General features: G+C 52.0%; 1 protein-coding gene across 10 annotated transcripts in view; it reads right to left on the bottom strand.

Moving 5' to 3' along the window:
- The window catches only part of CHL1 (cell adhesion molecule L1 like), a 104,227-nt gene that overhangs the window by 82,387 nt on the left and 6,659 nt on the right, over positions 1–15,181 (bottom strand). The window contains exons 2-4 of one of the 10 annotated variants that reach the window (XM_036333338.1): positions 6,673–6,869; positions 6,393–6,557; positions 2,915–2,956 (exon numbers count right to left, since the gene is read on the bottom strand). The exons of 8 other annotated variants lie outside the window; for them this stretch is intronic. In XM_036333338.1, coding sequence (XP_036189231.1) covers positions 2,915–2,923 — 9 coding nt within the window. In that variant the 5' untranslated portion in view covers positions 2,924–2,956; positions 6,393–6,557; positions 6,673–6,869. The remainder of the gene's footprint in view (positions 1–2,914; positions 2,957–6,392; positions 6,558–6,672; positions 6,870–15,181) is intronic. One more of the 10 variants, XM_036333339.1, reaches the window with a different exon arrangement.

The raw sequence follows: 15,181 nt of genomic DNA, 5'->3' as shown, positions 1-15,181 counted from the left end.
TGTTTCCTCCGCGTTCTCCCTGTTCTTGGTTTTCTGAGCAGGGAATCCGGGGTGCTTGGCGAGGCACTCAGCTTTGATCTCTGTGCACGAGGCCTCCTTCCACGGCGGGAGCATTTATGACCGAGGACGGGAGCTTTGATGGGATCCTTTGATTTATCTCTTAATTCCCCGCTCATCTCATCGCAGCGGCTCCAAGAGGCGCCTGCCCCCCCTCCTGGGTCGGGCCGGTGAGCACAGAGATGTATTTCATGTTTTACTTCCTCTCCAAGGCCTCAATCAATTGTGCTGTTGGGGGAGCAGCCTGTGGTTTGTGTCCATGTCACACGCGGTGTTTTTCCCAACGTGGATGTCTTAGGGCAAAAATGGCCCTTGGTTGAGGAAACAAAATCTTCTCCCTTCACTGGATCTTACTCTGAGTCATTTCTTTGGTCGTGTTACGTAATTTTACGGGCATTTTATTTTTGCCAGCTGTCAAGTTGTTACTTGAAAAGCCCTTTTTAAATATCAGATCCAAAGGGTGAGTTTATTAAAAAGACCACCCAAGGTTTGCTGGGTTTCAGTGTCTCTCTGTAATATTTTAATGGTCGTTTTGTTAGCGTAGGTAGCTCAATATTAATAAAGGGAGGGAGCAAAGGGAATCAGGTATTATTAAGCGTAATCAACCAGGGAGCATAAGCCTGCTTCACCGGGAAGGTCAGGTTCACACACTCCCCAGAGAACCACGGGGAAGGGATAGGACGAGAAAGGGGGGGTGGTGAGCACTTGTCTCTCTCTGGGTATCACACACTCACCCCTTTTGCTCACCTATTCTCTCTGTAGCAGCCATGTGGACCTACTAGTAGTGGCCGCCCGGGGCCCACGGCAGACGGGCGGGCTCTGAGTGTGGTCCTGGACACAGAGCCGGCCCCAGCACGGCCGGGAACACAGGCTCAGCTGGCCGGATGGGGAGAAAGGCTGCGCTGGCCTGGCCTTGGCAGGGCACGGAATCTCTGGATACCGGCCCTACTTCCGGGCCTGATGAAGGCAAGATTGGGCTTTTTCTACGGTGGGACAGACGGAGAGGACATGTTGGGTACCCAGGGGTACTCCTTTGATTGTGCATCTGACGTCACAAATAAATCTTCCCTCCCGGGCACAGGTCCCGGATGCTCTCCTTCAACATGAACCCACTCCCACCGGCAACTGATGGCAACTGTTTTCCTACTGATAAAGGACTCTACCTTCTGAAATCGCAAAGGAAGAAAAAGTACAGAAAAATGTAGAGAGTGGCTATGAGGACTGAACCCAATCCTACCAGAGTCTTAACAACCAGGAGGCTGCTTGTGACCACAGAGATCTTCACAGCGACCCCAGACCGAGGCTGAAATCAGAACTGCCCGAGTCACGCTCCTTCGGAGATCTCTCCAGTCCAGATGCCGCTTCCCTGGGGACCTGCGACCCACCTGCAGCTTTTTGACACCCTCTCTGAGTATCTCAGCTTCCCTGGGGGGGCCTCGCTGAGTTTCCAGGCCTCAGAAATCCAAGTTATTTGGGTATGAGATTCGAGTGAAAGCGACTTCAACAAGACTCCAGTTGAAATGACTATATTTTTGGCACCTCAATCCCCAAATTATGTATGCAAACTGGAGGCAATCCAAAGACCAGGCAGGAGAATGAGGAAGGGAAGGGAGTGCTGGCTGCGGAAGGAGAGCAAGGCGTCCCAGCGCCCGGAGCGGGTAAACAACAATAAAGGACCCAGCAGCTCATAAATATTTAAAGGTGTAAACACCCAAAATGGACAGGCATGATTAATGCCGGGACAAGGGGATAGAGCTGGTCTGGTGTATTTGTGCAATGGCCAAGAGGAAGGAAGAAAGGATACCCGCGCTTTCAGCTCCAGTAGCCACCCCCCACCCAGGTGTCTCCCCACCAAGCGCCCATCTTTTCAAAAGCAACTTGTGAAATGAAGAAAGTGTTTCCACCAACACACAGACACACACGATCCTTTTACTGCCAACCGCAGGCGATTGGAGGATTGGCTCTCATCTCCAAAGCCTGTTTCAGAGGCCACCCCAGGAATGCACTTCTGTCCACCTGGGATTTTTTCTATGGAGACGCCGACGGTAGAAATAAAGCAAAGACTTCCCATGTGCCAGTTCTCCTGATTTAATGAGTATCAGCCAAACCACTCAATTCCACCCAGCAATTCTAACTCATTCTGGTAGAAATGATGATGTAAAAGGATGCAGAAAGCTACAGTCTCTTTGGCCCCAAGAAAAAAAGACCGGCTAACACAGCGAGCCGCTCACTTCCTTTCCGTGCAGTTGGACAATCCCTTTGGCCTTATTCCAAAAGCTCCTGCCAAAAAGTTGCAGACAGATTGGGAGGCCTCTGGGGAGAGCCTCACGCCAACTCACCGAAACACAAAACTCCCGCCCCCACCCCGACCCCACCCCCACCTCAGAACGGCCCCCACTGCTTTCCAACTGCCCGAGTGGCACTCCACTCACTGCGCCCGTCCACTTTGCTTAGCGACCGCCTTCCAGGCCCATTCCAGCTACTCTGACTCCGGTATTATTGGCATTATTAACACAAACGGAATTGTTTATGGATGACTGGCAACGCCCGGACAGCATTTAACATGGCCCCTGACCCTCCCGGTGGCGATGTGTGGGTCGGAGTGTGTTTCCTGAGTTGTTCTCTTGAGCAGAGGACCCCGGAGACGGCCAGCGTCTGTGGCGTCCAGCACCCGCCACGTGGGACAGCTGTCACTCAGCAAGAACAGAAGACATGAAATGTGTGCACGTGGTGGTTGCAAATGAGATTGGCCGACCCTGCAGCCCAGCTCCTGGGGCTCAAGTGAGATGATGTGAGAGGGGACAGCCTTCTAACTCCCAGGGACAACAACACGCTTTGCTTTAGAGTTTCATTTTACCTCAAACATCTACGGTGACAAGAAGAATGTCTCTGATGATGGCTGTGAAGGAGGAACAGAGAAGGCAATTAAAACATGCAAGATGCTGGGTCACCAGACTCACGCAGGGAAGACTAGAATCTTTAATGTGGAAGATGAATACAAAGAACAGATCAAAACAAAGAAAACCTTGAAGGCTACACGCCAGATGATATAACTGCATTTTCTACAATCTTAGGCTGTGGTTGGGAGAGGGGAGAACCCTCAGACATAAACGGAGGCAAATCTCACACAACAGAATTCGATTGCTAAGATCAGTCATATGTGTTAAAGAAGTAAGTAACTTCAGGAAGGGCGATACAGTTTTGGGGAGTGCGCTCAGAGCATGTAACAGGGAGGAGGGTCTAGATTTCACTACCTGGGAACATCAAGGAGAAACAGCACACCCCTCAGGAGCCCCTCCCTGTCTACAGATGGCGGCCTGGGAGGACCTGGACTGACCAACCACAGCCGGCCCCTCAGGCTCCCAGGGTCTGGGCTTTGAGCTCCGCAGGTGGCACAGCAGGTCATCAATACACACCTGCCTGAATGAATGGGCACGCACCAAGGGTGTTACCTTGGGAAAATGGCCCAATTTCTATGTTCTCTACCATCCAGCAAGGATACAATGCATCCTGATGATCATCTCTGAAGTCAGAGCCAACATGGCTCATCTCCTGCAGGACAGGGTCTCAGAAGTTTGCTGGCCAGTGTGCTGGGCAACCAGGTACCTGGAGACAGGCGTGTAAGGGGGTTGGTGGGAGCAGAGTCCTCAGGGGAAGGAGGGCCCGGGGCTACAGAATCAGGACAACCCTGGAAGCCAAGCTTCTGCCACAATAGTGGCCAAGTTCACAGCTTGGCCTCCAGCCCCTGTGACACCCAAGGGGGCTGGCACTCTTCCAAATTACACCACTGACAGCCCCACCTCCCGGAAGCCACAGGCTCCCTCTGGAGCTGAGACTCCTGTTTGTCCCTGCGGAGTGTGACAGGGAGGTGTGCCTGGGCCGGGTGGCTCAGCTGGTTGGAGCATCCTCCTGTACACCAACAGGCTGCAGGTTGGATCCCCTTTTAGAGCGCATACTAACGGGAAGCAACCAATCAATGCTTCTCTCTCATATCCATGTTTCTCTCTCTCTCTAAAATAAAATAAGTAAATAAAAAACATCCTTGGGGGAGGATTAAAAAAATAACTGGAAAAAAAAGAAAACAATGTTTTGATTTTAAAAAGCAGAGATAATGTCTAAAATAAGTGTTATTTTATAAGTGCTCACGAGCAAATGGAAACTTCGTTCTGTAAAAAAATTCCAAGTGCAAACACCTCGCTTGTAAAACTGGGAAAACAAATAGCTAATCGGAAAAGCACGCGTTACTCTAATCACCGAAAAAAACCGGAAACTGCTAAAGAGACGTCATGAGATGTGCAAAAATCCAAGTGGGCCACAGCTCCTGACACTCTAAATGTTCACTGCTTAACTCTGACTTTAATTTAATAAAATGCGATGCTTATAGGTGACAATGTATAAGGAAATATGCAAATGATGATACCTCTCACATAGCTTAATAGGGACCCAGTAAAAGTAACTGTGTGAAGCGCTCCAGGAACCGAATGACACAGAAACATAACTGTGTCCCTCAGAGACCAGATTGATACTTTGTAACAGCCTCCAACGTGCAGCCCGGAACCATGACTCAGCAGAGCCTCCCCATGAGCTCAGCACAGGGCAGGTGCCCAGCCGCTCACAGGGAGAGAGAACACGGGAACTCAGCGAGCAACCTTCTGGTCGACCAGCAGTGGGTGTCCTGACCGCCCCTCCTGCCAAAAATGGGTCAGCTAATCAATCAGAAAGAGATTTCTGATGTGAAGGGAGTAAAAAATCATTAGTGATGCTCTGAAAAATATTCATCAAAACGACATGTGTATTAATCTAAATAAGTAAGCTGAAAGCATAGCTGAGGATCACACCCACATATTTAGGGCGATAGAGAATAGGAAATAGTTTACAGATACGCTCCCAGCCTGGCCAGGGTGACTCAGTGGTTCAGCATCAACCCGTGAACCAGGAGGTCATGGTTCGATTTCCAGTCAAGGCACATGCCCGGGTTACAGGCTCGATCCCGCCGGGGGCCTGCAGGAGGCAGCCGATCAATGATTCTCTCTCATTATTGATGTTTCTATCTCTCTCTCCCTCTCCCTTCCTCTCTGAAATCAATAAAAATATATTTAAAAAATAAAATGACACAAAACGAACGCAGCCCTTCCCTGGGAAAGTGAAACCGTTTCTCCCATGGGCACAGGTGGCTTCCCAGGGCCCGGGGAGGCTGCACACAGCTGTCCGGGGACGTGACCATGTGCAGCCTCAGCTCTGGTCTCCTCTGTGGAATGCGGGGCACAGCCGGAGAGCAGCACCTCCTTGTCTCTCCACAGGGTCCCCTCACCCGGAGCACAGACATGCTCTCCTCCCTCCGTGGGTGCTGAATGCTCTGAATTGATTCTGCAAGAGACCCTTTGATCCTCCACAAACAAGGCCCCTTTGAAGCTGGGGTAACAAAGTGCTCAGGGAGGTTTTCCCACAGCGGCCAGCCGGTCACGTCACCGGGCTCAGTGTGGGTCTGTCCTGACTTCCTGCAGCTCCTCACTGGGCCTCCTCACACTGCCGAAACCCAGGGTGCAGGGCAGGCACGGGGACCCACGCACAGCAAAACTGAACCACAGCAGCGACACCTGCGCCAGGCCCAGGTCCCACCCTGGACAGACCACAGAGCAGTGGGGAGGGGAAAATTCTACCCCATCACGTCTGGATGCGGGAGGGGCACAGACAGGTCATGGATTTGCAAGCTCAAGGCAAAAGCTTAAAGATTAAAGTCTAAATTGAATGCAGTCAACATTATTTTTTTTAGTTTTATATATATATATATATATATATATATATATATATTATTAATTTCAGAGAGAGGAAGGGAGAGTGGGATAGAAACATCAATGACGAGAGAGAATCATTGATAGGCTGCCTCCTGCATGCCCCACACTGGGGATTGAGCTCACAACCCAGGCATGTGTCCTGACTGGGTATCAAACAGTGATCTCCTGGTTCATAGGTCAACACTCAACCACTAAGCCATGCGGCCGGACCAATCAACATAATCTTCTGTTTTCTGGAAACTTCTTAGAAGGTTACAGAGTATAGTCTGAACTCAGCTATAAGGATCCCCCTGAAATCTCAGTAGGTGTTTTATAATCCCACTAGAAGTGGATAAACTGTACCTTAGAGCTGAACTAATTATCTGAAAATTTCAAGCAAAAAATCCTTTCCTCTCACCTGCCCATGTCCACAACTATTTCGGGAACATGAAGCTCTCCAGAGTCTAGGAAAAGGGCTCAGCTCTGACCGGCCCCCTCTCTTTGGACACGCCCATCCTTCCGCCTTGCAGAAGGCAGACCCTCGTGTGACTCTTGCATCACCTATTCAGGAAGCACCTGAGGGAGTGCCCGGATGTGCTCTGGGTCCTGGGGAGAGGCGAGTGGCACCTGACAATGGACGCAGGGAGAATGGCTGGTCAGACAGCTTTGTGAGTGGCGTTCCCTCCTGCCATTTTCACACACCAGTGCTCAAAATTAATGAAGTTTCTGAAGGACATAACAATTAGGAAAAAAAGATTAGGAAAGCATTTCAATGAATGGAATCAGGCATAAACCATGTGGGCAGAGATGATAATTAATAAAAAGTGAAGTGTATCATCACCTGAAAACACAAAGCAGCGTCTCCTTAGGAAACGCACACGGGGCTGATGGGGAAATCGATGCTCACTGCACGGCCCCAGAACCGCACCATTAATCCCGCGTCCACGCACCGGCCTTCGGCGTCCACGCACTGGCCTGCAGCGTGTGAGTGGTGGGATTCTGGGTAACATCAGCTGTACAGAGTCCTGGAGGAGGACTCTAACGAGGCCCCATGAGACACAGAGGTTTAAGTCACTTTTTTCTCCGTAAAAGAGCATTTTGAGTCCACTTAGTGGGCATTACCTTCCATATCTGGTACACACACTGTCAGATCCGCTATTTCCTCTCCCATCAGGAATGGGAGGCGGCCTACCTCTCGTCTAAAATATGCCCGGAGCTGATTGCAAAGTAATAGGGGATTTAGAAACCCACTCAGAAAAGATGCCACTTGATCTCGGATTGATAGCAATCCCTCTCCGCCCTCGGTCACCGGCTCCCCTGGGCTAATGAGCCATTCACAATCCTATCACCACCCTGCACGCCAGCAGACACGCAGTCCCCTGTGCACTCGATTTATGCAAATTATAATCAATAGAAATAAAGTATCCACTTAGGCATAATCCACTTAGGTATAATCATCTTAAAATATTGCCCGTTAGACACACACACATACATTTACACAACCGAGTTCATGGAAAAATGTCAATAGTCACACGTGTGGGTCTGGCTGAATATTTAACCTCTAAACCAGTGATGGCGAACCTTTTGAGCTCAGCGTGTCAGCATTTTGAAAAACCCTAACTTACCTCTGGTGCTGTGTCACATATAGAAATTTTTTGATCTTTGCAACCATAGTAAAACAAAGACTTCTATTTTTGATATTTATTTTATATATTTAAATGCCATTTAACAAAGAAAAATCAACCAAAAACATGAGTTCGCGTGTCACCTCTGACACATGTGTCATAGGTTCGCCATCACTGCAGTCTAAGCAGACCATTGTGCACCATAAAGTAGAAAAACAGTCCAATGTCTTCCTGGGGGTGGAAGCCTTTCTCTCTTAGACTGAATGGCCTCCCAGCGCAGGCTGGCTGCCTGGGTGGGGGCTGGAGGGTCTCCCCACGCAGCCCTGAAATCCCCACGAAGAAGCAAAGACCTTATTGTTAAAACCACGCATTCCCAGAACATCATTAAATTGGGTCTCAACTCCTTCTGAGTCCCGATTCTTTAATCCCAACAACAACCTTGTTGCAGATCAAATCCACTCAGGGGCTGTCGCCTCCGCTGCAGAGCTGCGTGCCAAGGAAACACAGAGGGTGGATCGATCCCTCGCTCCATCCACAGGCTGACGGACATCAGCTATGAACTGCAATGAGCGTGGGAGGGATGTGCTGTCACTCATCTTCCCGGGTGGTGTGGCCCGAGGGTGGGACAGCAGGTGAGGACGGCTGGTGAGGACGGCGGGTGCGCACAGGGGATCCGCCTGCGCTCACCACCCCCTGACAAGCACAGACCAGGTCCTGCCCTTTGGCGAATACCGTGAGTCACTCCTGCGAAGCCGAAGTGCAGGAATCTCGAGGTAGGAAATGGGGCAACGTGGGGACAGACGAAAACACAGGAGGAAGCACGCCCAGGCCCTAAGGACAGGGAGCCGGGAAGGCTGGGAGGCCTGGCAGCGAGGCAGCCGGCAGGTCTGTGCCCGTCGGACGGAACCTACCCAAGCCACACAGAATCCTGCCCGCCGAGCTAGGGCTGCTGCCCATCACCTGCAACCTCGCCCAGGTGCCTCTCCTGTTCCGGCTCCGCACACATCACCCACTGTCTTCCAAAGTGATGTGTGCCCCCCCCTTCCATCCTTCTTTTCACGTAACAGCGATTGAGGGTGGCAGAGAAAGGACAGGGTTTCCTTTGTGTTTGCTCCCCTTTAGCTCAGAAACACCCCCACCCCAATCAGCCCCAGGACCCAGCAGACATCCCTGGAGTGTGTCTAAACCCTGCCCACACAGGTGCTGTTCTCAACCTGCCTCCCATCTATCTACTTTCCGGGTAACACAGCCTCCCTGTCCCCCTGCTTCTTCTCAGATTGCTTTTTTAAAAATATATTTTTACTGATTTCAGAGAGGAAGGGAGAGGGAGAGAGAGAGATAAACGCCAATGATGAGAATCATGGATCGGCTGCCTCCTGCACGCCCCCTACTGGGGATTGAGCCGGCAACCCGGGCAGGTGCCCTGATTGGGAATCAACCATGACCTCCTGGTTCATAGGTCGATGCTCAACCACTGACCCACACCGGCCGGGCTCAGATAGCTTTTCTATGAAAGCCGTTAAGCAGAAAAATATGAAAACTGGTTTCCAGGACGACTGCCCACTTAGCAGTGAGAGAGGCGCACCTGGGGGCGGTTAGTAGGTGAGCGGGTCCCCCTGGGTGCCGGTGAGGGGCATTCACGCCCCTTTGCACCCCTGGCCTCTTCTCCTCCTGATCCTACCCCGTGCGACGCAAACATGAATGTACCGACGCGGGCTCCTGGTGAAATTATTCGCCTGAAATAATAAGCATGAATTAACCTGACGTGCATCTCAGCTTTTGCCCCAAATTGCCCGGTTTAAACAGGAAAATATTTTGACAGGGACTAACACGCCCTTCTTGTTATGTTTGCAAAACTCCTCCTCGTGATGTCGACTCAGAAAGCCTCTGAAGAGTCTCCGGGGCACTGGGGCGAGGAGGAAGCATTTGGAAAATGAGGGGGAAGGTAAAAACACACGCACCACAGGGTAAACGACGTTCCCTAAGAAGTCACAGAAATGGCTCCGCTTCTAAAGAAGGCGGGCGGGGGAGTCGCCCCCTCGTTACTATTCCAGCTATTCCTCCCTGAATTTCAGGTGACCTAGGGGAGCACAATCGTTTGGCTCCTACATAATACTGGTGTGTGTGTGTGTGTGTGTGTGTGTGTGTGTGTGTGTATGACCACTCATGTGTGTGCATGGGCATAAGAAAATGTGTTAGTGTCTGCACCGGCTTTCACCTTTGCTTTATTTTTTTTTATTTTACATTTTTTAATCCTCGCCTGAGGATATTTCTCCATTGTTTTTTAGGGAGAGTGCAAGGGAGAGGGAAAGACAGAGAGAAACATCGATGTGAGAGAAACACATCGATTGCTTGCCTCCTGCATACACCCCGACCAGGGCCCAGGCCGGGGAGGAGCCTGTACCCAAGGCACGTGCCCTTGACCGAAATCGAACCTGGGACCCTTTGGTCCACAGGCCGACACTCTATCCACTGAGCCAAACCAGCTAAGGCCATGTTTGCTTCATGACCTGTCCTTATAAAGAAAATAAAAGCTATGCTAAGAATTAATTCCGGCTGCACCTTTCTGGGCGGCTCTCTAATGCATATTCCTTTTCAGACTTCAGAGATGTTACCCGTGGTTTGACTCTAAGGGTCAAATGAAGGGCAGTCTGATGCCCTGCACCACGCCCATCGCAACCGGCCTGCTGTTCACCTGGAACGTCCACCTGTGAGCTGCTGGGGGCCCAGCGAGCCGCTCTCCCAGGCAGCCCACTGCACTGCGTCCTCTCTGCAGGCCCGTCCTGGGGTCCCCCTCCCTCTGGCCTGCTGGCCCCCCATTCCCTCTGCCCCGCTGTGGGAACACCCTCCTTACAGAGCCTTCCTGTGGCTCCTTATGCCCAAAGCACCGCATCACCTCCTGGAAGGATACACTGCCTCACTGACAAAATCCCCTCTCAGCCCAGTCCAGGCCCAGGCGGTCCGCACCTCCCACGGGAAGCCTGCACCTGCTCACCACAATCCACCCTCTCCCAGTGGCAAAGGGCATTTTTATAAACCGGAACCCGTGTTCTCACCCAGCGCCAGGAGGCCCTGCACAATCTGCCCCAACATCCCCTGTAGGACTCACCCATGAGGACCGTGGAGGCCAGGCCTTCTGTGGGTCCCAGAGACCCCAAACCTCTTCCCCCGCAGCCCGTCCGCCCTGCTCCCGCTGCCCAGACCTATTCCTCTGGCCGGACCCCTCCTGCCTTCTTCCCCCTCGGGCTCAGCCCCTCAGAGTCATCTTCGAGAACCTTCTGAAAGCCACTTCCTACTCTCAGGTTCCTCTCCCGCAGGCCTCTGTTTCTTTCCCGTGAGGACTTGTTTATTTGCTGGCTGGCATTCAGTCAGGGTGCTCTGGGGGAGGGCAGGGAGCTCGTCTCCACCCTAAAGCTTAGCACAGCCCTGGGATTTATGAGCAGCTCAATAAATATTGGGTGAGTGAATGAATGACTCCTTGGAATCGAGCCATACACACACAATGCACATGCACACACAATGCACATGCACACACAATACATAGGTGCATCATATGCATACACGCACACTGTATGTGCATGCAGAGGTGTCATGTTCACACATGCATGTGCACACACATGCACACACAATGCGCAAACACAGAGATGCATCAAAGATGCACATACTCACATGCACACACACAAACATGCACATGCACACATGTGCACACATTTCATTGGGAGGCACGGGCTCGTCTTCTGTCTTGTTTCTGGGGCACAGGGACCCCCAAAAGGTCTTGTTTCATGATACTGCTCTTCCCCAGCTGGAATCCGGTGGAACCAAATTACTCAGCAGGTGCACAGAAGGCAGCTGCCTCCCCAATGCACACAGGACTGAAGGGGGAAAGTCAAGCTTCTAAACATCCCTCCCTCCGGGGCTCCCAGCTTCTGCTCAGCACAGCAGCCAGAGCGCAGAGGTGCTGAGATGGCACCGGCCAACTGCAGGCGAGCCAGCAGCTCACCAGGCCTCCTGGAAACACGGACAAAGAAGATGATGACTTGCAGTTTCTCTGCGCCGCGGAACTGGTGTGAGCTTCCGTGCCTCTATCAGGGTATTTCTGTAAACCAACGCCGCGAAAGCAAGCAAGCTGGGTGTGGCATCTGGGGCCAAGTGCCAGGCTGGGGAATGGAACTGGGAGAATGCTCCTGGTCTGGGTGAGAATGGCCTGGTGAGCAGCCCTTGCCCAGAGGCAGGGTCCCAATGTGTTGTCTGAGGAACCCCCAGCAGCCATCCTTGGGGCTGATGGGCTCTCGGGAGGACGGAGGCCGCACGCCTCCTAAATGCATGGCCAACACCGGGAGGGGGAGTGCTGAGAGCTAATGAGCCCCCATCCTCCGCAGGAGCCACAGCTGACTCGGGGCATCTGCACCCACAAACACTTTGGGCTTTTTGTTGATCCTCACCTGAGGACACTGTTCCATTGATTTTTAGAGAGAGTGGAAGGAGGGGGAGAGACAGAGACACATCATTTGGTTGCCTCCCTCACGCACCCTGACCAGGGCCTGCAACCCAGGTTCATGCCCTTGTTCGCAATCGAATCCTCCTCGCTTATGTCCACTCCCGGCCATTTGGGGGAGACGGGAGTGTCCCACGGGCAGCGGCTGTCCTGCCCACCTCCTCTCCATTCCCACGTTATGGTCAGTGATGTGGGGCATGTGGTGTGGCAGTGGGTTTAATATCTCCATGCACTGGCAAGTCTTTCCTCCATGCCCCCTCCCTTGTCCACTAGAACCCACTGTTGGGGTTGGATGACAGCACCCGGCTGCCCTCTGACCACTGGACAATGGATGACAGGGCACGGTCAGTGCGCCTCCGGCCCCAGCTTTCGGAGCTGCAGTCTTGCTTGGGCTCCCAGGGCCCTGAGCCATCCTGTAAGAGGTCCACTGACCAGTGGAGAGACCCGGGCACACACACAGCCACCTGAATAAGCTCACTTCCTTCATGGAACCAAATAACCAAAAGGATCCCAGGTGCATCTTCAAGGGCAAGAAATGAGGGGTAAATCCAGCAAATTAAACCACCTGGCCTGGCCGGCGTGGCTTTAGTGGTTGAGCATCGACATCTGAACCAGGAGGTCACAGTTCTATTCCTGGTCAGGGCACATGCTAGGGCTGTGGGGTGTGGAGGAGACAGCTGATCAATGATCCTCTCTCATCACTGATGTTTCTATCTCTCTCCCTCTCCCTTTCTCTCTGATATCAATAAAATAAATAAAATCAAATAACAAAGTAAACTGGGCACTGCCTCCTCTTCCAGGTCACAGAACCAGACTGCAGCCCCATGGGCCTCCCTGAGGGCGATCACAGGACCCCAGCCTGGGACACGAGGACACACCCCGCAGTCCCTGCCATCAGCTCTGAGGCTGCGGGGCGCAGGGAGTGGAAGGGATGAGGGCTGAATCCTGGGCGGAACTAGACGGCTTCATTGCTAAGTACAATAATGGGTTTTTAATGGCTGCTGTCCAACAGCACACGGGAGAAAAATGCTTTATTAGTAATAATAATAGCTGGCACTTTCCTCTTCAAAGCACTTATTAGCTCATTAATCCTCCGACGACCACCGGGAGGCCCCAGTGCACGGTTCTCTCCCCAGTTTCCAGCTGGGGACATAGGCAAACAGGAGGCAGTGACCAGTCCTCCACGGGAGGGTGTGTGTGTGGAGGTCAGCGTCCAAGAATCAGACGGCCTTCACTGGGCTGACGCGGCTCTTCGGGAAGGGATGGAGGTTAAGGTCAATTCCAGTTTATGTGAGCTTGACTAGCAGAGGCTCCCGTGTTGCACCTGAACTGTTCTTTGTTGGTCCTTTATTTTGAGTTCATCAATGGCGTTCAAAACCTATTCAGCCCAAATCAATTACAAGCGGAAGCTTGCGTGCCTGGCCAGCACGGTCTGTGAGACCTTTGAAATCGAGCTCCGCCGAGAGGGGCTGGAGGTTACAGAGCGGAGCGGGATCGAGGTCAGGCGTAAACACCTTCCTTCCTTTGCGCTTTGTTTTCATCCATTCGCTTAGATCTCTGTCTCGTAACACGGAGTACGTCTCAAATTGGTGCGCGATAGCAAACCGCCCCAAGCAGCCTGCTATCTGTTCTGACGTATCTACAGATGTGAACACGGAGATTATTTTTGTATGCTCACCATTGCCGGCAATTTTTTTTTAATTTCTTGCCATTGCAAGTAATTCCTTAAATATTTTAATCCAGCCCTAGCTGATGGCTCAGTGGGTTGAGCATCATCCTGTGCACCGAAAGGTCATGGGTTCGATTCCCAGTCAGGGCACATACTGAGGTTGTGGGTTTGATCCTGGTCGGGGCTCATATGGGAGGCAACCAATGGATATTTCTCTTCTCTCTCTCTCTCTCTCTCTCTCTCTCTCTCTCTCTCAACATATCCTCGGGTGAGGATTAAAAAAATACATTTTAATGGATGAATCATTCTTCATTGTGCACCAGATGCCTTTTACAGAAGTTCAGAAAGTCTCTGAATTTACAACAGAAAAATAAAACGTCTTGATTGGGAACCCGGGCACCACGCTCTGGAGAAACAGGCAGGGGTCAGACACAAGCTCAGAGCACACCGATCCCCTAGGGTCCAAGGACACAAGAACGGGTCTGGCCGGAGTGGGAGCAAGCGCATTTTCCCTGCCCCTCCTCCCCCGCTTCTACAACACAACAGCATCATTGCAGTCACTGAGACTTGAGAATGGTATTCCCATTTCACACATAAAAGATAATCAGCATGAGCTTCCAAATACCTCAAACCAAAACATCGAACACCTTTCTAAAACCCCAAGTATATCGGCCATGCCTAGAATCCAGCTGGATGGCTTTTCCCTCGGAAGCCGCATCTTAATTGACAGCTGATAATGAAGACTTGTCCTCAGAGAACAGGTGTCATTTCCAGAGCAGGACGCCTGCCCCACCCCCCCTCCATCGGAGCCTCCATCACAGCACAGGCTCTGTTAGAGAAGAACCTCAGCTAAAACTACAAGCCTGTTAGCCCAGCTGGTGTGGCTCAGGGGTTGAGCATCAGCCTATGAACCAGGAGGTCCCAGTTTGATTTCCCCGTCAGGGCACATGCCCAGGTTATGGGCTCGATCCCCAGTAGGGGGCATGCAGGAGGCAGCCCATCAATGACTCTGTCTCATCACTGCTGTTTCTCTCTCTCTTCCTCTCCCTTCCTCTCTGAAAACAATAAAAACATATTTTTAAACATACAAGCCCGTTGCCATAGAAGTGGAATCATGCCCTGTGCATGTCCCCTCTGCTGTACCCCCTCATCTCCGAAAGGAAAGCAGAGGTAACAGGAATGGACAGGTGTGTTCTGCAGTTTGGAGGCTGCAGCTGACCCCCCTCTGGGCAGGAAGGATGACCAAGGGAAGTGGGCAGAGGTCCCTGAAGCTGACGTCAGGATCCTCCACTCTGCTCTGCCCTTGGCAGCTGGAGCTTCGTGCCCATCACCGCGGTCCACAGGCCTGAGTCTTTCGAGGTGTGGGGGCTCTTCAGCAGGAATTACCAGGACCCCAGCAGGCTCAGGTGCGCTCTCCCCCTCCCTCCATCCACAGCATGGAATGGAAGGATAACTACTATATCAATAAAGGCCAGCATTTAACTGAGTGCTTAGTACATTCACCAAGCTGTCCACCTAGAGGGGCCCACTTCACACTCACAGTAATGCCCGCGCACCGGGT

Source organism: Myotis myotis, unplaced genomic scaffold, assembly GCF_014108235.1.
Source record: "Myotis myotis isolate mMyoMyo1 unplaced genomic scaffold, mMyoMyo1.p scaffold_m19_p_13, whole genome shotgun sequence".
Classification (NCBI taxonomy): Eukaryota; Metazoa; Chordata; class Mammalia; order Chiroptera; family Vespertilionidae; genus Myotis; species Myotis myotis.
Note: the sequence above shows the minus strand (reverse complement) of the source record. Positions and strands in the feature narration are given on the sequence as shown.